Genomic DNA, 21,695 nt, shown 5'->3' with positions numbered 1-21,695 from the left:
AAACGACTGCTTTATGGTGTTTGTAAAAGCGCAATTTTCCAATGCGTTTATTCAAATATTTATTGCTCAGGCCCGTTTTGGCGCAGGCCACTTTGCAACTTAAGCTGTGCGTTACCAAGTTTAAACGCTACCACATTTTATATATTTTAAAATTGTGTGAGACAGCTGGTAGGTAAATACACATTGTAGCATCTGTGTGTAAAAGTGACATTTACGAATGAGAGTGTAAAAATACGATGTACATCTTTTGTGTATTTCCTTATTCTTTTTGGTAGTTTAAAACATTTGAGGCATTTCTGTCGTTTGCAATTTACAAATAAATGGCTAAAAAACTATGGCTGACAAATGAGAATACCGAATTCAAATCAACAAACTTAAACAAAAGCTCTATGAATATTAAAGTTACATGTGAGATATATCACTATTTATGTATGTCAGTGTTTATATAAATATATATATGTGTGCATATGGGTACTTCTGTGTAAAATATATAAACCATTCTCTTTTAGGGTCTTACATAACTTAATCTAATAAAAAATTTATTGACTTTGAAATTATGAAAGTAAAAACTAATATGCTTAAATAGTCGAACTAAATATATGATATTTGGCGAATATCTAACAATATGATTGATGTATTTTACGTTCTATTTTCTTTAAGATAACAAAACAAGCAAATAATTGGCACTTTCTGCGTAACTATCTAATCAAAAACCCAAAAACATAAACTTGAAATTTATTATAGACCCTAAAGATAACTGTCTGTACATAGAAGATAGAACTACCCATATGTGAGTGAGAAAAAATGTATAAAAAGCTTAGTCTCCAGTCTAGCGTTTCCTTCTCTTCTTAGAAATTCGTCTCTTTGAACTCCTTGGACTGCAGTACAGGAGAAATAGCTCCTCCATCGCCACCATCGTTCCCATTACTGTGATCCTCTCCACCGCCCACAGTGTAGGCCATCACAGTGGCATGATCCAGTTTTCCGGGCAGTGCTACAAAGGCACTACTGTCCACCACTCTCTTCCTAGCAGCCCGATGTTGCATTCGATTCAGTTGCACCTCCCGCTTGGCGCCATCCGGACCCGTAGCTAGTTTATAGAAGAGTTCCCTTTGTTCCAGGGTCTTTCTCCTGGCGGAAGTTATCATTCTTACGAAATCAATGAGCAAGTGGCAAAGTCTTCGGGCCGAAACGCAGGGCGAGAAAGTTCCGTTAATACCGTAGCTGAGCAAATCTTCCAAGCGGTACAGAGTGAGAGCATGCCTCTGAGGGCCGGTCACCAGGGGTAAACCAGAAATGGATTTTGGAATGCGCTGGGGCGCAACAGATGGCGGTGGAGGCGATATCAATCCCTGGCGTGGTTCAATGAGCGTTTGGGAACGCATATACTTTGGTCGGCTGGGCGCATTACTGGGTGGACTTCCCGCTTTGGCCTGTCGAGCAGGTCGCGTGGGCGGCGTCGAGGGATGAAGGCGGGCATATATCGCGGATGCACTTTTGTTCTGTCGTTTGGGTGCTAGGACGGCGGGTTTTCCCTGTCCCGAGGACTGAAGCTTAACATCCGGTGTCCAAGCTTCAGCGAACTTGCCCACAACGGGATCGAAATTATCGCTAATGCCATCCGAGGTAAGAAACACTATGTCTCCGCTTTCGATGCAGGTCATCGAGAAGGTCAGATTGCTCAGCTCTGGTTTGTTGCCATCCGCAGGTCCCAACGCGCCCAAGGCGTCACGCATGTCTCGCATGGAACTGATATCGTGGGAAGCCTGTGTCAGTTCCCGTACTCCGTGCTTTTTGGAGTACACATAGCCCAGGGAATCGCCCACGTTGCACGAGCACACGACATATTTGCCCGGCGCACCGTCCAGCGGTAGCACCACGGCAATTGTCAGCGTAGACAGTGCTCCTCCAACCTCTAGGATACAACCGTGTCCCTCCCAAAGACTTCGCAGCAGACTCACAAAAACCTCCTGGGTTGTGGTGGCACGGCACTCCAACGCCTGACCGAAGACCGCCCGATCCAGGTAGTCTAGGCAGCCGTGGACAGCGGATCGTGCGGCCAGGCGAGCTCCATCGCCCCAGTTAACACCATCTGCCATGGCCATAGCAGCTGAATCACCGCGCACAACCATTCCGTAGCAGTCAGCTATGGGATTGCCCATGGGTTCTTTAGTCAGCATGTTCGTCTCGTAGAGGGACACCGAGATTCCATATGCAAAATCACACTCCATGCGCCAATTTTCCACGCCGGCAACTACTGCAGCTGGTGCAGAGCCATCCTGGTTGCTCACCGCCTCGCGGAGCAGACGTTCTCGCTCCGAGTTGGAATCACCGTCCGCCGAAGCCTCAGTCTTTGCATTCAACAGGTTCCTGTTGTTCTGATCGCTGTTGGCTTTAGCAACATCGCTGTTAGTAGATGCCGCGGCCAGATTGGCTATGCTGCTCTTGGAATTCTTGCGGGAACGCATCCCTGACGCCGGAGCGGATCCGGATGGCTGCTCAGTGCTGCTCTGTCTCCTAGATCCATTCGGCGGGCGTCCAAATTTACTGGCCAGTCGCGTGGGATTCTGTGTTGTCGCCTGAACTGGCGGAGTACTCTTCCTGACCCCATAGCTGTCATCGTTCTCCTGCTGCGTATCTATGAAGTCAATGTCATCCGCAAAGCTGGTGCTCAAATGGAGTTTTGAGCGCTTAATTCCGGTGAGACCCTCATCCGGTCCTGTGCAGGCAGCTGTTATAGAGCAGGTTCCAGCCTCGTAGGGGTTTAACTTCAGAATGGGCATGTCTGTGGGATTTTGGCCATTGTATATCTTTGGACCGTCCACAAACTGTCGCTGCATCCGCCTGTGGGCGAAAAAAGAAGGGTAAATATTTTTGCAACTGTCCTGCTTTTTCAGTTTTCTATTTACTTACCCCTCCAGATATTTGGTAATAAAGCTTCCATCGTCATCCTCGTGCTCGCTAGCCCGCCGACGACCCTCGCGAGGCTCCGCGATGAAGCTCAACTGGCGGAAGTAAGTGGTGACCTTCTGGCGCAGTGACGGCATCTTGAGCGAAGATGCTCCCTCCTCCTCGCCAGCGGCTCTGGGCCTCCAATTAGGGTTGTCTTAATTGTTGACGATGGAGGATGGGGCTAAAAATGGATGCTGTTAGAGCCGACTAGTTCGTTCACCTCATCAGCGGCAATTGTTGTGGGAGTTGACTCACTCCAAACGACTCCAGCCGCCTGCCTGCCCTGTCAAAGAGAGTTTAATTTAGAACTTCATTTAATTATCAATAAATTATGCAATTAAATGGGGGCAGGGCAAACACGATAAAAATTACAAGCAAATTGCAGTGGCAGCCGCATAACTGACATTACTCCGCCCGTCCTTCATCCATTAACTGCCTGCTCCTAATGACGGGATGTGCTTTTTAGTTGCCGCAGGCACTGGATCCTTCCCCTGGCCACACAATACCCTTCGCTCATCAGGAGCATCAGCAGGACGTCAGGGGAAGTGGAATCCCACCCTGAATGGGCTTTCAGTCAACTCATTGCGAATGCACGAGACACTGATGCGGACACAGAAATCCCATCCTTCCTACGGGCTTCGGATGACATAGCTTTTAGCAGAACTCTCTGCATGTGTGCTGAACCAGTGATGGCAGTTTGACCTCTTGGTTGTTGAACTTAAAATCTTAATTTAACATCTAATTATTCTATAAACCTCAGTGCTTAAATCATCGAATAATTTGATATTTTGGTAGATTTTTCATATTTATTTGTAAAATCAGAAAGTTTTAAACACCTTTCAGAGCATAGCTTTAATTAATACAGGGTTTTCAATATATAATTCGCATCACTATTGGGTTGATGATAAATGAATGGAGAAACCAACTGCCTGGGGCGACCTGCAACTCCAGCAGATGTTGGGTTTTCAAATTCTGACAGCTTCAAGTTCGGTTTCAACGGAAAGATGATATCATATAAGGGTGAATTAAAAAAAGAGACGAATGCTGGCAAGAAACACTACCAGGTCTGCTATGAAATTATCTAACTCACGGTCGCCATAGCAGACGACTTTTAATTGCCGTATTAGAGCATTTAACTACCTGATCCATTCCCATAGACAATGCCCAGCCAACAACAACCTTCTTCTAGGCGAGATTACAATGGTTTGCAAGCACAATAAATGCTTATCTTCAACAGCAATTGCTGTGGAGATGCTTTTCTTTAGACGCTGTACACAAAACGATTTATATAAATGATAAACAACAATAAGACTCGGCACTTTAAGTAGTTTGGCGGGGCAATTATTCAAGAAGGCTCGTTTATGGTGCTAAAATTTTCACAAATACTTAAAGTATATAAAACAAAAACATAAAATCGACCACTTTAATTTATGGCATGAGCACTTCAAGTGACAAATGAGTGGTCCATTGAAAACTATGTCGATTAACGGTGAATAGTGTGGGCTGGAACGCCTTCCTCCTTCCTTCTCCTAAAAGGCATACGAATATCTCTTGAACCTTGAACCAATTGCTCTCTCTTGATCGTGTTTCGTTGAACTTGGACTTCACTCACGAATCAATCAACGATTGCCAGTAATGTAATTCAATTGAAATCTGCTGATGGCCACAAGATGCGCGATTTCTTGGCAATTGTTGGGCATTGATCTGATTGCCACCACACCCGCATTCCTTGTGGCAAGGCATTAAAATCAAATTAACCCAAATAACCATTAAGTGCAATAGGGGGAGAATTGCCATTACCATATCCCCTTTTCCAAGATACAAATCAAATGAATTGAAAAGTCAGAGTGCTGCGAGACGAAGTCGTTCAGTGGGCGAGGGAAGTAAGGAGTACTGGAGTCTCATATATCTATATGTGGGTGCATTGGGGCGCAACCATCTGTGTGCACTCGATCCCGGTGCAGGGCAATCAATCCGGATGATTGAAAAGCCCACCTCCACGCTGCCACAAAACAATTCAATTTGGCCGCAACAATGTGCAATTTGCGATTAAATGTGCAGCCAAAGAGATTACATCTGCACCGCAAGAGCCAACATCCATGCTCAGCCACAAGCGTTTTGTAGTCTCCATCTGCCACTGCTCCAGTTATGCCAGCTCTTTGCGCATCTACGTCAATCAGAGTCATCATCAAGATCATCATCACTTGACACACAAAGGGCATCTGCCTGTGACTTACTGGCTTCTCAATTCACCCAGCTGGTTCCTCAAATAACAAGCCATTATTGTGGGTGCTCACATAATATTTAAGATCTGGCTATTGTCCACCTGACAGCACGTGCCGGAAAATTAATAGGTAATAAAAAACTCAGTACTTTGACCGACAAATAAAATCATCAGGATAAAAGCCAATAAACAACAAACTAGCAAGCCTCTCTTTTATATATTTAAAGTTTTTTCAAGATTAACTATTAATAGAAAGGCTTTAAACTATTTTCTAAATTGCATTCTATATATAAAAACATCTATCAAATGATTCGTGTCACTAGAAGACACTCCCCCAGTAATCAACAATCAGTTTCTGAGGCGTGTACCGCAATCAATCGACACTTTTCGATGGGATTTCGGGACCATCGAAATTTTCAACACTCGAAACTAATCAAGCGTGGAAATGTGGAAACTATAACGAGGTATTGTGAGATCATTGTGCAAGATCTGGGCGGGGCAAAACACAGTATAGTGTATAAAATCAACTGAGTAAATATTTTCCAATGTGGCACACAGATCTCGTGAGTCGTTCGAACTTTGTTTATGCCCGAAAACCAAAATAAACCATTTGGGCTTCCTCCAACTATAAATAGTTTTCTGTTTCCATGTATTAATAGCTGACACCCATCCGACTGTCTGAGAGAATTTTTTGCTTAAAAAGATTAATTTGGCGCAGATTTAGAATGCATTTCCTGTCAGCTCCAAAATCATGAATGTATTTTTTCTGATTTAATCAGATGTGCGGCATTTCTGTTTACCCACTGGGTTAATTAGATGTGAAGGTTGGTTTCCCTGCTCCACCTCATGGAGATTCTTTTGTGCTCTCTCGGCTTTGTGCATATTAAAATGTGTGTTGATTCAAGAGGGAGAAGTGCTAAAGCCTAGAGTAAACAAGACTTCTTTGGAGGTCTGAGCTCAAACCAAATGCAAACACACCCGTGACTCTGTGACTTTGGATGCACTTGAAGCATTTTGAAAGCGAGACGACCAAGTGACAACAAGTTGTCTGCAGATTATGTGCTATATAGTAGCTTGCGGAATCTCAAGGTGCAGTTCGGTGGGCCAAAGCCAAAGCCAAAGCTAAAGCCTTAGCAGAAGTCAAGTGCAGCTGCTCAGTGCTGCTTTTTTGTGTCTTTCTGTTTGGGCCAGACAACAAACAACAAACAACAAACAGCAAGAAGCTATAAAAGCGGAGACACGAAAGTGAAAATTTGTTGCATTCATTGCGTGTTTTTTTCTTCGAAAGAAAGTTGAAGGCCGTTAAGCTGAAGATAAAATAGAGCTATTTGCTTGTTTGTGAGCTGCCAAATATTTCAAATACTTTAAGCAACCCATTTATCTTGCTTTTGGCGCGTAATTCCTCCTCATTTCTTGATAAGTTATAGCCTCAGTAAAGCTAAATAAACTTAAATAGTGATAAACCAAAGTTTTGACTAATTTTTAGTACTCAGAACAAAGTTAATTTCCCTCAAATAGTTCAAAGACTTTATAGTTATTGTTATGATTTACTATAAGTAGAATATATATAGAAATAAAACCGGTTCTTGACACCACAGACCCTAGTCAAGTGGCGAGGCAACCGCAGTCAAGGCAATCTTGGAAAAAGAAATAAACACTTAATTTTCATTTCCTCATTTGCAATCTTTTCCATTCCTCTCCAGGGCTTATCAAGTCATATGAAAATAAAATATTAAGTAGCTAATGCATGGCATGCATCTACAACATACAGTAGAGGGTTAAGGACTTATTCCCCAAACCCAAATTCTATGCAATAAACTGAAAAGCTTTTGGCTTAAACCTTCCACCAGTATTTGAACAGGTGTTGACTCATTGGACAAGCTGTCAGCTGCATAAATAATGCATTAGACCCGCCTCCCAAGGGCGAAAAAATACTCCAACGGGTCGAAATGTATCCAACAGGGCCTGGAGCTTCATTAAAATGTGGCAATTAAAATTTTTTACATAATGTAAACCGCACGAAAAACAATCACAAAGGAGTTCTTTCACCCCGAACATGACGTGATTTCTGTGGGGAAACAAAGGAGCGAGGTAAAAGGGGGGTCTCTTTCCCGGTTCCCGAAACATTTCTTATAAATTGCCACCTTAATTGGGGTGTTCAGCATTGTGGCTGTGCGTGGTACGCCTCATTTTCTGTTGCAACAATTTGCATTGATGGGGTCTTTCATCGGACTCACTTCAAAGTCTCCCCAAGTCTGGCAATGGATGTACTATTCCAAATGCATCTCAGTCCCATTCAATTGACTGCGCGATGAAATGGAAAGTCAAGATCCCTTTTGGGGAGTTAAATGTATGTCAAAAGTTGAGAAACATCCTTTGTTTTATGTGCCTTCCATGTGCACTTTACACTCTGGGATTCACTTAAGGCCACCCAATCCCACCCAGTTTCCTCCACTGCATTTCCGCATGTTGCATGTCGTTCTGCCTTGTTTTCCCCCTTTTTGGGGTCGCGCTACTTGGCCCGGTTTGCAGCCACGAAAAAAACTATATTTGAAGAACTTGCCACAAGCCGAATACAATAAACTAAAAGTGGGGCAAGGCGAGAATTCGGGCCTAGGAAACCTTTATCAAAGGAGTGCCCATCAGCTCTATTATTTTGGGTTAAGTGTGGTATAAAAGCGGATTACTTTTTAACCCTGTTGGGATATATATTTTTAATCATTATCTACCCTCATTCAGCTGTCAGCAATTTTCATTTATGTTATTGTTTTTAAGCCACTACAATTATGGAAAAGCTCTTCCTGTTTCCATTTACTAATTGGTAGATTTCTTCTGATTTTGCACAAACATCTGGCGGAAAACATAATACCGTCTGATCCCAGCAACTAGCCCCACACACAAATGGCAAACCCACCAAATAATTTGCATAAATTGAATTGAAGCCTTTACATGTTAGCCAGGTAGCGACAGCTGTCGTCGATTTATGTAGGACTTATATACGACTAATCCTGCATGCATAAATTAAATGGGAAGCCTCAACTAAGACTGTCTGGCCTGGGGATTGGTCTTGGGTTTGGCCTTTCGTAAAGACTTGTTGTCAGGCATACAAATAAGTCGAATTCAAACTCCTGGGGGTTGACACTCTATGCAAATCTAAAGAAAAATAAAAAAAACTCTAACCAGTTGGTGTAGGATGAAGGGGGGATCGTGTTTTTTGAGGCAAGAACCGGGCACTCAACTCACATATTAAATTAAATGTTGATGGCAACAAAGACAATTCAAACGAAGTCAAGGCCCGGGCCAAAGAACTGTGGCAAACAAAGAAACACCAACTCCTCGACTGCCCCGCAGCAATTGAGCAACCAAACAGCCACTTTGTCTGCCCCGGATACGCTCCTGACACCCTCCATCCACAACCCACAGCTCCTGTCCACCCGTGAAATCTTTACCCCACCTCAAGCTACCTCAAGATAAAATTGCAGTCTTTGGTGTCAAATGGCTGCCCGCTGACGGACTTTGCTGGGTCTGTCAGGTGATTTGGTTTCCACTGTACAGTAGAATGTCATAAAAAGGGATTTTAATTTTCTACAATAAAAGTTCATTGCCCATATATGGCTAGAAAAATCAAATATTAAAGTTCAGTCTTTTTTAGAGAGAATGACATTTAAAAGATGTAGATACAAAGGAGCTTTTACTGTACAAGACCTTGCAGCGGGTTAAGTGACCGATCGGCTGTCAGACCACCCACTCACCTCCCTGTCTCCTAGTTTTAATTTGAATTTTATACCGTCTCGTGCGGTGGTCAAATGCTTCGGTGGTTCGCTTAGTCATATCACCCGGCTGATTAGTCAGCGGAGAAACGGAGCATGCTGGACGAGAAACCTTAAACCACAGATATGCCCCCTTCTAATACCAATCCATTTACCGAAATCCCCAAACACAGCTGCAAATTCAATGAACTTTTGCTGCTGTTGACTCTGTTGATTAATTGGAAATTGGAAATTGGCAAATTGCTATTTATTTTTGTTTATGGCTGGTCTATCGCCAATGGCTGCCTCTCATCAAAGGCAAAAAGTTCTATAAATGTTCCCAGGCAAATTGGTTTTAATGAGCCGGAAACTTTTTCGGTTGAGCTTGGATTTTTGTAGGTTTTGTATAGTAGAATGAGAAGCCACTTATTGTCCCTGGTTGGCTTTAAACAAACAGGGAAATTCTATACTGAGATAACTTCTTCAGTCGCTGGGCTAATGCATTATAGAAGAATGAACTCTTTCAGGCCCGGCCGAGCAAACAAACTTCAACTTGCCCGACCAACTGCGTCATAAAAGAGCCAACGGCAGCGCCATGTTCGCCAAACTCCGTTTCCATTGAGACAACAAAGGATGGTGGACGCTGAACTAAGAGGTGGCGGTGGATGAGGACTTTGGGAAACCCGCCAGTTGTGGATGGAGGAGTCCAGACAGAACAACTTCATGCGAACCCCCATCCCCTGGGAAAAAACCAAACGGCAGCCAGGAGTCTGTGTGCCTCGGCAGCACGAAATAAAAAGAAGCCGGCAGAAAATATAAAATGGTGAAGCTAAATATTTTCCCAATGTGCATGCATAGTTCAAAGTTAGTTTCTGGGAGTTCTACACCAGCAGCAGCCACCATAGCCACCAACTACACCACTACATTCCCCACTACTTACAAGAAGAGTTGAGAATTTTCTCTGGTTGCCAGGCGAAAGTGATTGGATTCCAGGGGACTTTGTCGGGCGCCGAAAGGAAAGGAATTTGTGATATGTTTTAGTGCTAAAGTTTCTTGAAAAATTTAAAGCAGCATCAAGAGTTTGATTCATATGGCTTGGAGTATATGAAAAAAGGGAACTGCTAAAAGTTTTTCAAGCGAAAGATTAACGATGATATGGGATACTATGAAAATGTGATTTTCTTTGAGATGTCAAGGTACACTTAATGTCTGAATGGGGTATGCCGATGATAATGACATCTTTTTTTGAGAAAGTCTTAGCCGTAAAAGGGCATTAATATTAGATTAGGAAAATGGTATTGCATGTAAAATATATATTGGCTGGGAAGCCCCTGCATTGGACATAAAGCCACCCCAAAGATGAGTCATACTTTTCTACAATTTCCTTTCCGGGTAGTTTTTAGCATATTGTCAACTCTCAATTTCTAAATTATTCTTAAAAGCTAAGAACTAAACTTTAAATTGAATTTACTGCTTATATCCGGCATGTTCTTCTAATTTGCATGTTTGAATTTCCCTGTGTTAGGAATCTTAGAAAAAAACATAAATGAGTTATCTTTCAAACCAATTTGTTTACTAACAAGGTCGGTCTACTGAAACATGGTAACCATACTGATGCAATCGCAGCAGAAGTGTGGCAAGTAATTCCGTTCTCAGCTGGAAATCAGCCCTTACAAGGCCAAAGCTTAGATAATCTTAGATACCTTATCTGGTTATTGTTTACCACATGCATCTAGACCCTGGATTCTAAACTTAGTTCCCCCAAAATATCTCTCTGACCCGGTTGTCCTCCTTAATTTACAGCTTATATCCGGGGAACAACACCGTTTGAATTTTGCCGCAGTTTGTGCAAGAAGTTCTGTAAAGGGCAGAACGAGTTGAAAGTTCCCATTGGCATGCTCAATCCCACCCATACTATTCCTATTCCGTGTCCATGCCCTCTTTTTTCCCCCTTTTCAGTAATTCCCAGCCAGGCGCCATCACGTGTCGGCTTTTCTCCAAGGTATTGGTCTTCGTGGAGAATCGATTTTGTGGCCTGTTATCCTTGGAACGAGTGCTTTCGGCTTGTTTCAGGACATCAGTATTGCCCACAGAAAATGCCTGCTGCATGTCCAAAATGCTCCAAGTGAAATTATGCTAGCTACACTGAGAGAAAAGTTGGAATTTTAAGTTTAAGGAACCTTGATTCTCTCTTAACTGACTTAATTCCCTTTTCCCTGATTTTTAAAGGATGAAAAAGGTGGTTTTTCTTTATTAACATTTTCCAACTTTCAACTTTTTTTTTTCAGTGTTATAGTAGGAGTAAGTGCGACAGAGAAGGAGTAAGCTGCCATCATATGCAACTCCTGTTGGCAGGCGAAACGGTAAAAATGAATGACTGACATTATAAGTGGAAAAGTTTTTGCCATACTTTTTGACTGCGTCAAAATGAACTTCCTGGCCAAAATCCAATAAATTAGCAAGTGCTCCCCATTTAAAAATTATCGCTATTTTTCACAGCTTTTTGAATTACTTAGTTCATAATTATACGGGTAACAAAGCGATAAAATATGCCGAAATGAAAAACAACACCAGTTATTAGCACAGTTTCGAAATACGATAAAGCTTGAAAACCGGTTATTGCACTAACGAAAGCTGACATGTTGTTGTCGTCTTTGTTGCTGTTGTTGGAGCAGCTGAGATTTTGCAGCTGCCCGTGAAGTTGAAAACGAAAATAAAACACAGACGACAGGTGAATCAACAAACAACCAACCAAACTGCCACCCACCCCACCCACAATTTGATGTTGGGGAAACAAAAAACAGGAGTATGAAGACGTAAGCCCAGTTGAATGGAAAAATCAAGGCGAACTTACACACACGTACACACACGGAAACAAAAGCACAAAACAAAAGGCGACAAAAACACGGCTAAGGCGGCAAAAACTTTGAACCCCAAAAATCAATAGAACTTCGAAATATTCATATGATACCATAATGCATTCACTTACAGTAATTGGGCCTCTGTTTTTTTCCTGCTTTCCTTTTCTGGGTTGTTTTCCTTATCGCTGCTTTACATATGTTGGCGCCACTCGCAATGTAAAATATGTAAGTGCGTGCGTTCCGTTAGTGGTGGTGTGTACAAATATTTAACAATTCTTTTTGGAGGGTGGTTCCAACGCCCACAACATTTATGAATGGAGCTCGTATTGAATACTAATTGTAAACGCGTTACACTGGCTAGTTTATGTATTGCACTTTAAGTCCAATTGGTTTCCAATAAATGTCACTACGAAATCGAAGTCTTGCTAACGTTTGTTCGTTTTGACACGCGCGGACCGAACGTTTCTCCTCCGATTTGAAATTCGAAGTGAGAATAGCATGTCCCAAAGAGCTAGAGCTGGGCCAACCACTCACGATAGTATCGAATGTTCACACTGCAACTTTAAGTCACATCAGCAAATAAGTTGATGCAAGCATTTCCATAGGGGTAAATTTATAAAAAAACAATTTATTGGACAAACAATAAAAGAAAGTATTAATTTCTCGTAATGAGTTGGTTATATCCATTTAAATAAATTTAAAATTACCATATAGTGGAAATACTCAATTTATGGCTATTGGAGGTTGAGGCAAGTTGGTAGTTCCAAATTTACTTTAGTATTTTTCATAGTATTTTTGTGGGGTTCAACGGTTTATTATAGCGCCCACAGTGCAGTCACATTATCGCTATTTCTTCAGCATTTCGCGGGATCTGCAATTTTTATTGGCGAATATTTCCATTTTACCCGGTTTTTAACTGACTAGAGTGAATTTTGGAAGACATACAACTCTTTTCACTGCCCATTGCCTTGATAGCAGTACTGTTAATCGATTAACAAGTAAGTTTAAGCACAATTTTTACAGTTAGATGCCGATGGAGGCACACAAACTCACACATACGCAGCCAAAACAGCGACACGCGAATTTGCGAATTTCGTTTTGGCCTTTTTTGTTTGTTTGTGTTGTTGCTATTGCTCTTGCTACTATGTTGTTTGTGCTAAACATTAATTAATTGTCGCAATTTCTGTTTCGCTGTAAGTATGCGAAACGTGCCGTGGTTATTTGCGCTAACTAAATGGCCAATTGCGCTTTGCCGGTATTGGTGTCGGCTTACGTGTATGTGTGTTTGTGTTTGTTGGCGCGGGCGAATGGCGGGCAATCACACATACACTCACACTTATTTTTGCAAAAGCGTTTATGCGACATTCGTTTTGATCGTGATTTTGAAAGTTTTTGCTTCTTAAATTAGGCAGTTTTTGCTAAATAATAGCAGTTACTTTTTAAAATGGTATGTTTAAAACAGATATTGCTTATTAAAAACCATTTAGCAAAAACAATTTTTGTAAGAAAAATCTTACATTTCTTATGTTTTAGGAAGTTCATATGTTAGATTAAATTTAATTCTATAAAGACTTTTAAAATGGAATAGACTAACTTGGGAATTAAGGAGTATAAGTGATATTCATCACTTCTGGCCACGCATAAACACGTAAAGCGCCTAACAGACACAACGCACACACAGGTGAATGAACCTTTTTGCGTTGTTTTGTAATCGCAATTTGTTGCTGGGCCATCGAGCAGTGTGTGAATTTAGTAATTGTCTTGAGCGCGCGAAAACAAAATACACACATGGTGTTTTCCCTCTGCGTTTTCCAAGTACCAGCTGTGTTTTTCTTATCTCTGCTAATGATCCTCGTTCTCTCTTTTCTCGGTGTCTCTGTTTTTTTTTTTCACACAAAAGCTCTCAAAAGTGTCGCGTTTTCTCGCCAATTTTTTTGCGAGTTCATTTGCATGTTTGCTTAATTTGTTTCCACAGCAGCTCCACAAATGTTAATGAACCTTCCCGCCTGCAAAAATTCGCAATACAATTTTTACAGAATTGAATGCTAAATGAAATTCCATAAATATGTGTGTCCATTGGTTATTTATAGACCAACGTTTCAATTTTAAAGAATATAAAACCTGGAGAAATGCGCTGTAAAGCAATGTATATTGTATCTCTAGTTACTTACCAAAAACACTTCAAAAAGAGAAAAAAAACACAGTTCTGGTAAACTTTTTAAAAGAAATGATCTTGTATTTAAATAAGTTCTTGTTTTGTTGTTTGTTTTGTTTTGGTTTTAAGGCAAAGCGTTTGCATAAAAATACATTTTTTATACCTTTAGCATTTTGTTTGGTTTGTGGTGGCTTCTATACAAGTACAATACGTTTTGTAAACCATTTGTTCTAAAGCACTAAATGATCTCATTACATTATGCTTTGCGTTCAGCTGTACCCCTGGAGCTCTATAAGTACTCGTTCTACAATTCTTTATGCTGTTCATGACAAGCCCTAAAATTCTACTAAACCAACTGGATGGGGGAGGGTAATGAATAGGGGAACCTAAACTTCAGCTGAGGCACCATCTCATGGTTTGATCCTCTCCAAGCCAACTGTTTTATGAATATCGCAAGCAGAACTATTCTTTTTTCTACCTGATTTTCGGTCAGCTTCCAGTTAGTTTGTCTAATTTTAAGCAACTGCTGTCACACCCAATTAACAAGTTTTGGGGCTGGATTAACGCTATGCAGGCGAACTGTTACTAGAAAGCACTTTAAAGCCAAAGCCTCTGAGGGGAATTCCGATTCCCATTTCGCTCGTCTCGTGTAAATAAATGTCTCACATTTTAGCTAGGGTTAAGTGGGGTGTCTTAGAGTCGTGTAGAATTTGAGTCAAATCGAATGTATACAAAAAGGTTTACTTGTAAAGAGAGAGTGTAAATTGAATTTACAATTGGGTTAAGTTATAGTAAGTTAAGTTAAGTACACCGTACAATAAGAATAAGTATAAGTTTAAGTTGTATAAGTTGTGTGTGTGTATATATATAAAGAACAAGGCAATTGAGTTTTTTAGTTTGGTACATTTCCAACATAGCTAACTAATATGGGTTTTACATAGGGATAAGGGGGTGAACTTCCGAAGGCGTTCACTTATGGTTTTAAAGTTTCTAAATACTTGAACCTGTATGAAATGTCTTTATATTATAAAGAACTCAATGATTTTAAACTTAAACTATAAAAAAGACGAATCAGTCTTCCAAAATCCAAAAGTTTACTACCCTCGGAAGCTTATCCCAAATAAGTTAAGTAAGAGTGAAAATCCGGTAAGTTAGTTAGTGAGAACGGGTCAGGGCTTTGTCTATAGGATGTATTTTCCCTTGCCCCGGTGCTCCGCTTGCCGCGTCGACGAGACCGCTGCCAGGAGGAAACTGGAGCTGCCGCCACTACTGGTGCCGCTGTGGGTGTGGGTGCTTCCATAGCTGCCGTAGCTTTCGCAGCTGCCCAGACTTCCGTAGCTGGCTCCGTAGACGCCGAGCGGCAAGGCGTTTAGCTAAATCATGAGCGCTGAGAATGGGTTGTATCGCATGATCTTGGAGAGCAGAATCCACAGTACCGAGGTTATGGCGCAAAGCACCACCCCGCCCCAGCCCAGGTCTAGACTCCACGAGGTCAGGAAGATGCGTGCTCCCAGAAGCGGCTTAGCCATGATAGCCACGCCTCCCGGTCGCGCCACTATCCCATCCACAGTTCCATCGTAGTCGCTGTCCAGCATTGGACGTCCCTGCTGCCGTTTAAAGTGGATGATCATCAGTGTAAAGAGGGCGAAGAGAGCTGTTGGGTTATAAAAATAAGTTAGTTGTAGAGGGTACTAGGGGAATATTTTATGATACTCACCCGCCAGGAGATACATCACCCCTGTGATCAGAATGGCACTAATTTGGCGCTGGCAAACGCCAAAGGCTCCCACGAGAGCAGCACTGCCCAAGATAATGAGGCAGACCAATGAGCAGGATATGGAGAGATTTTGCATTCCTGGGGAAAATCACAGATTTAAATTTAATTAAAGTTTTCTAGTAATTGATTATCAAAATGCATATGTCAGGGACTATAATACAAGGTGTGTAGAGTGAGGAGAGGATGGCGAGCGAAAGCTTAGTTGAAAAGTTGAATGATCGATCAAGCATACATAGTTGTTAAAATAGAAAATCCTTTCAGAAAATAGGATTTGGCAAAGGACCTGGATTAGAACCAATGCCATAAATGCAACCTTTCAACAAGCTTAAAGTTGTTTTTCCTCTAAGGATTTCCCAGTATAGGTACAAACTTAATCGCATTTGCTATGTCCGCCCGTAAATTCATTGTGGCCCCAGCTCAGTTCTCCAATTTCCGCTCACAATCTGGGCAACTGCAAAACCAATTACCCAATAGCACCACAGCAATTAAATCGCATGCGGGTGCATGTGTTTGGTTCCACAGGAACACCATAAAAAGTACAACAAAATGCCAAAGTGGCAATTGCGATTTTTAGAACGCTGGCAGGAGTGGATGGGAGGATGGGGATGGGGGTTGGGTGAAAACCAAGTCACCCACACGTTGACCCATATTGAAAACTCCCTAAGCCCGATCCACCAGCCTTAAGCTTACTGCCATGAGCAAGCAACTCTCGACATGGACATGTTTCATCTTCGGGGAGCAGGAGACCGACCAGTATTGACAATATAGAAAACTGGAGGCAAGCTCGGTTTGCTGTTGTGGTAATTACTTTATATAGCCGATACAAGGACACTTCTTGGTCCCTGTCCCTGCTGCTCCCGGGAATTCTTGGTGCCTGGCTTTTGCTTTTCATTTTTTTTATCTGATGTGCTTCGGGGATTTGCGGGCACCCACATCTTTGAGCTGCTGCAAATGGGATTTGCGGTAATGACTTGTGAAATGTGCGACAGCTTGGAGCTAAATTATTAAGCCAAGTGAAATGAATCGAGGTGAATCAGGAGGTGTTGGTGCTTGTGCTGGTGCTGGAGGAGGGTGGTGCTCAAAGCTTGTGCTGGTGCGTATAAATAGATTTTAAAAGAATTTCTAAAAAAAATAAATATTCGTGGTCTTCTACATACATCGAAAGTGACGTCTAGGGCTCAACCTACGAAGGAGATTGGGGTGTGGAATGAAGGGATGACAGTGGGGTACATAAAATAAGGATAATTAGGAGAATAAAAGAAAGCGTATAAACACTACAAAGTTTGAATATGTGCAAAAGTATAATCTAAACCTAATTTGATTGATCTGTTTAAATTTAATTGCTTAGTAAACATAGCTTTCCTCTTCTCCTATTCCATAGATATTTACTTGACCACTTAAAATGTCTGCTGAAGCCGAAGCAATTGTCACAACGGCCGCCGCCGATGTGTCATCACCCAGCAAGACAGTGGCCGTTGAGCCCGTAGCTGCTGATACAACACCAGAAAATGTTCCAGCGGTTTCTACCGAGGGCACCGGAAAGGAGGAACAGGAACGTGCTGAGAAAATACTGAAGGGCAAGGAGCTGTTTAGCCAAGGATCGCGCAACTTCCTGGTGAAGAGTTACGACGAGGCTGCCGACGAGCTGAGCCAGGTGTGCCAGCTATATGAGGAGGTGTACGGGGAGCTGGCTGATGAGCTAGGACAGCCCCTGTTGCTGTGAGTATGACGAATCTTTTTACCTAAAAATTCTACATTCACCTCATAATGAATCTTTAACTTTAATATATTGTAATGCTTTCTACAATTGCAGCTATGCAAAGGCTCTGATTGCCATGGCTCTGGATGAGAACAAAGTAATCGATGTGCCCGATGAGGCTGCCGACGATGATGACGAGGATATGGACGACGATGAAGAAGAAGGCGCAGAAGATGGTGCGTCCAAGAAGGAGGACATTAAAGAGGAAAAGAAAGAGACCAAGGAAGCAGCAAATGGTGCGAGCAGCACAAATGGAAAAGAGCTGGATACCATAAAGGAGGGTTCCGATGAGGCCGACTCCACTGGGGAAGCTGAGCAAGCTCAGAGCGAGGAGAAGACCTCCAAAAAGGCACCCACTGGTGTTGATGAGGTCAGCAGTAGCAATGGTGGTGGAGGATCTACCGTCAACGATGACGAGCGTCCAAGCACATCAAATGGTGAAGTGACGGCTAGTTGCTCCAACGGAGCTGGAGCAACCGGTGAGGAGGAGCCAGAAGAAGAAGAAGGAGTTAGCGGTAGTTTGCAGTTGGCCTGGGAGATTCTAGAGGCGGCTGCCCAGATATTCACACGTCAGGGTCTAAGTGGTCTGCCATATTTGGCTGAAGTTCAGACGGAGCTGGCCAACATTGAGTTCGAAAACGGCATACTCGAGGCAGCACGGGAGGATTATGGTGAGTAACTGGCCAGTACCGTACTGAATATCAAGTCTAATGTCAATTTTATATTAAAGAGAAAGCGTTGAAAATTCACGGCGAGCTGCCTACACAGAACCGACGTGCTTTGGCCGAGTTGCACTATAAGATCGGGCTGACCTATTTGATGCAGCAACTTAATAAGGAGGGGGCCACAGCCCTGCGACACTCGAGCGCGTTGATCGAAGAGGAAATAGCCGAGATCAAGGGCAAGGATGAACCCAGTGAGCGCGACAGAAATAATATGCTAGATCTGGAGGAGACCAAGCAGGAGATTTTGGCCAAGATACAGGAAATCGAAGAGATGCAGGCTCAGGTGAGAACATAAAATGTCTTATCTTTGTTGATATATACTAATTTTGATTACTTTTAGACCATTGCCGAAGTGCGAGCTGCCCTGGATAGCTACATCAAGCCAATGAGCAGTGGGGATGCTGGAGCAGCTTCCTCCTCGTCATCGTCGTCTTCTTCAGCAGCAGCCGCAAATGGAGCCGCCAGCTCCTCATCGTCCTCCTCCAAAGGCTCTGCGGCAGCTTCTTCATCGGCCATCAGTAGCAGTTCGGCCAAGCCCACAGACATCACACATTTGATCAAGCGCAAGAAGCCCGAGGAGCCCAGCTCGGAGGCCGAAGCTCTCTGCTCGCCAGCTAAGCGGGCTGCTGTCTAAGGGGGGACATTCCAGTTGCCCAGTGGCACACCCACTCACAACCACAACCACAGACAACACACACCCCACACATCAGCTACTTAAACCAACTCACACGCATTCAACACCATTCAACTGTTCTATTCCTCGATCCTATTTATACTATTTGTTTGCTGTTTTCTACCAAAATTCTCTGTAAGTCTGTAAGTTTACAATCACAATTAGTGCTAAGTGCGTACATAAAATAATGTTTTGTATTAAACGAAAAAACGAAGAAGGATGGCAAAAAGTGTAAACAATAAATACGGGAGATTTCCCCAAGAAAGTTAGATCGGAGGTGGATCTGGAGTGGGATTCATATACGGACTGCCCCAGGATACGTACTCAGATGCGGCTGCAGAGTGACCTGTGACTCACTGTGCTGCCAGTCGTTACGTTGCTCCTCGCCGCGGGCGTTCTCCATCGAGCCAGCCAAGTAGTTGACACAGGGTGGAGCACCCCGAGGAAACTTGGGATTGCGCCGCAGTTCTTGCAGCTGCTGAATGGGCAGATCAATGCACAGCGTCCATATGCCACCATGCATGGGTACTAGGAACACAGAATCGCGCCGGAAGCGATGATCGGCTGTGGGTGGAGACAAAACTGAGTTTCCCAAGATAATAATGATGTCATAGTTGTCTGCCTTACCCCTCTTGTCCGGCTTGAGCATGGCCACCTGGTCGTCAAGTAGCCACTCCAGGTGCAATCCCGACCGATTGGAGTAACGATCGAGGCTGTTGCGGTCCCACGTGACATGCTCCCAGTGGTCGGTCATAATGGCGGCGCACAACATGGCTGTGGCGCTGGTGGTCATCAGCAGGGTGACAAATAGGAAGAGCACCGGCGGTGGACCCATGCAGCAGCTGGAGCAGCAGGCGCTGCCAGCACCTCCTCCGCCCATGCCCATTCCCTCCATCTGGGAGCCCAGGGAGGTGGGTGAACCGCTACCGCTGCCCCGACGTTGGATAACCTTGGCGCAGCTGTTCTGACGCAGCAGGATGCTGTTGCTCCGCCTTAAACTCTCGACGGCCGCCGCTGCTGCTGCTGTGGTGGTTGGATTATCAAACTGCAGGGATCCCCCGACCACCGAGGAAGGGTGTTCATAAATGCTGTTGTGCCTGCTGGGTGCAAAGTAGTAGCACGTGGTCTGTCGGTTCTCAGCGGAACTCGAAGCTACCGGCTCTCCGCCGGGCAACTCCTCATTGCTGCTGGAGTAGACGATGGACTGCTTGAACTGATTGGAGTAGCAGTTCTGCTTGAAGCTCTGCTGTTGCTGTTGCTGCTGTTGCACGTACAAGGCCTCGTAGTCGCAGTGATGAGGATTACGGTAGATGACTGGCCAGGAGCGAGTGGTTTTCGAGTTGTGGCTATAGCGATGACTAGAAGTGGTTGGCGCAACGGAACCGGGTTCCTCGACCAGCGGAGTCAGCTCATTGGGCTGTTCCGCCGGCTCAGGCAACTTGCTGTGTTGGTCCTGCACGGAATGCTCCAGATCTGGATCCTCCTGCTGGACGGTGGTGGCCTGCTGGCGCTGTAGTATGTTTTTGGCCGCTGTACCACTGCCGCTGGCCAAGCTGAAATCCTCCTCTTCGACCAGAGTAGCGCCGCCTGGCGTGGAGAAAAGGCTGTTAGACGTCGGCGGCGACGGTTGCGAACGACTGCGGAGCAGGGCAAAGTGCTTGGGCTGGATGGCGCCGGTTGCAGTCGTCGGCGACGTGATGCTCACTTCTGGGACGCAGCGGGCAGTCACCTTGTATCGGCTGCCGCTGCCAACGGCGACGCCGACGTTGACCCCAACGCCGACGCCGACGTTGCCCTTGGAGCGCATCAGTCATAAGTCGCTCGCGTCCCGCTTCTTGATCTTGTTCAGGCTCATGTGGTTCGTGGTGGTGGCGATGGTGGATTGTTGGATGTTAGCGGTTTCTGATGGATGTTCTTGTATATTGCTCTGGTTGCTGATGTTGCAGATGTTGCTGATGTTGCTGTTGATGTTGCTGTTGTGTTCTTTGGTTGTTTTTTGTTTTGTTTTTGTTTTGTTTTTGTGCGACGCCTAAGAGTCTACGTTGCAAAATGTTAATTTGCTTTTGGTGCCTCGACAAAAAATGTAAATATTACATAAATGTTGTACGTTTTTGTTTTTAAGTTTATAATCTACTAGCAGCGGTTGATGTTGCTGTTGTTCTTGTTGCTGTAACTCTGTTCTTGTTTGTTGTTGTTGTTCTTGTAACTTGCTGTTGTTGTTGTTGTTGCTGATGTTGTTTCTATTGTTGCTGTTGTATTAGTTTAAACTGTAGCTGTTGCTGTTGCTGTTGCTGTTGCATCGACAACTCTTGTTTAGTTTTACTTGCATACCAATTTACATTTATGTTTTTGTTTTGTTTTGATTTTGGCTTTTGATTTTTGATGCTTTTTCGTTTTTTGTTCATTTACTACGTTTTTTGCTTAGCTTGAAGCTATAAAAAGAAAGAAAGTAGAAGAAAACAAATGTACAACATGAGTTTGAAGGAGATTCGATAGAGAAGTCGAGTACAAAGACGGGACAGAAAGGAACTATCTACAAAAAGTGAACGTGATTGCGATTAATCACTAAGACTAAAATCTAAAGTGCAAGAGCAACTAAGGTGAAGTTGGTTTTGGTTTTCTACAGTGCAATTAAATTGATTTTATTTTAACCTTTTTTTAATATCTGCGAATCACATCAGTATATATCCCATAGAAGACATAAAACCAGCAGCGAACAAATTGAAATTATAATTTAATTTTTCTCTCGTATTAAAATTGTTTGTAGCTCCTGCAAATACAAACGAGTTCGCACCTGATAAACCCAAATTGCATTTAAAA

General features: G+C 43.4%; 3 protein-coding genes across 4 annotated transcripts; 1 reads left to right on the top strand and 2 right to left on the bottom strand.

Moving 5' to 3' along the window:
- Positions 1-232: 232 nt before the first annotated feature.
- On the bottom strand, positions 233-12,258 carry LOC108109497 (PP2C-like domain-containing protein CG9801). Of its 2 annotated transcripts, none has more exons than XM_017218035.2 (3): positions 11,915-12,258; positions 2,914-3,235; positions 233-2,844 (listed from the first exon to the last, which is right to left on the bottom strand). In XM_017218035.2, exons 2-3 carry the CDS (start codon positions 3,045-3,047, stop codon positions 849-851), a joined length of 2,130 nt encoding a protein of 709 aa, XP_017073524.2. In that variant the 5' UTR covers positions 3,048-3,235; positions 11,915-12,258; the 3' UTR covers positions 233-848. The 2 variants fall into 2 exon arrangements, with proteins under 2 accessions (XP_017073524.2, XP_017073525.2); XM_017218036.2 differs by having other exon boundaries at positions 2,914-3,230.
- Positions 12,259-12,612: 354 nt separating this feature from the next.
- Positions 12,613-19,144, top strand: LOC108109543 (protein NASP homolog). Its single transcript, XM_017218112.2, has 5 exons — positions 12,613-12,784; positions 17,100-17,437; positions 17,532-18,148; positions 18,208-18,485; positions 18,543-19,144. Exons 2-5 carry the CDS (start codon positions 17,121-17,123, stop codon positions 18,834-18,836), a joined length of 1,506 nt encoding a protein of 501 aa, XP_017073601.1. The 5' UTR covers positions 12,613-12,784; positions 17,100-17,120; the 3' UTR covers positions 18,837-19,144.
- LOC108109541 lies at positions 14,058-20,806 on the bottom strand. The gene is made up of 4 exons (XM_017218110.2): positions 19,503-20,806; positions 19,200-19,439; positions 15,659-15,796; positions 14,058-15,595 (listed from the first exon to the last, which is right to left on the bottom strand). The coding sequence occupies exons 1-4, from the start codon at positions 20,680-20,682 to the stop codon at positions 15,315-15,317; spliced, it is 1,839 nt and encodes a 612-aa protein (XP_017073599.1). The 5' UTR covers positions 20,683-20,806; the 3' UTR covers positions 14,058-15,314.
- Between the last annotated feature and the right edge of the window lie 889 nt (positions 20,807-21,695).

Source organism: Drosophila eugracilis, unplaced genomic scaffold, assembly GCF_018153835.1.
Source record: "Drosophila eugracilis isolate 14026-0451.02 unplaced genomic scaffold, ASM1815383v1 contig_47, whole genome shotgun sequence".
Classification (NCBI taxonomy): Eukaryota; Metazoa; Arthropoda; class Insecta; order Diptera; family Drosophilidae; genus Drosophila; species Drosophila eugracilis.
The sequence above is the reverse complement of the archived record's forward strand: the minus strand, read 5'-3'. Positions and strand labels throughout refer to the sequence as shown.

What these genes read in the sequence shown, in the direction of transcription:
- LOC108109497 (XM_017218035.2), bottom strand. Translation starts at nt 3,047, where the DNA reads ATGCCGTCACTGCGCCAGAAGGTCACCACTTACTTCCGCCAGTTGAGC. An exon ending in ATTACCAAATATCTGGAGGG is followed by an intron (nt 2,845 to 2,913) that starts GTAAGTAAATAG and finishes TTTCGCCCACAG; the next exon opens with GCGGATGCAGCGACAGTTTG.
- LOC108109543 (XM_017218112.2), top strand. Translation starts at nt 17,121, where the DNA reads ATGTCTGCTGAAGCCGAAGCAATTGTCACAACGGCCGCCGCCGATGTG. An exon ending in CTAGGACAGCCCCTGTTGCT is followed by an intron (nt 17,438 to 17,531) that starts GTGAGTATGACG and finishes CTACAATTGCAG; the next exon opens with CTATGCAAAGGCTCTGATTG. An exon ending in TCGAAGAGATGCAGGCTCAG is followed by an intron (nt 18,486 to 18,542) that starts GTGAGAACATAA and finishes GATTACTTTTAG; the next exon opens with ACCATTGCCGAAGTGCGAGC.
- LOC108109541 (XM_017218110.2), bottom strand. Translation starts at nt 20,682, where the DNA reads ATGCGCTCCAAGGGCAACGTCGGCGTCGGCGTTGGGGTCAACGTCGGC. An exon ending in GCTCAAGCCGGACAAGAGGG is followed by an intron (nt 19,440 to 19,502) that starts GTAAGGCAGACA and finishes CTCCACCCACAG; the next exon opens with CCGATCATCGCTTCCGGCGC. An exon ending in GGTGATGTATCTCCTGGCGG is followed by an intron (nt 15,596 to 15,658) that starts GTGAGTATCATA and finishes ATAACCCAACAG; the next exon opens with CTCTCTTCGCCCTCTTTACA.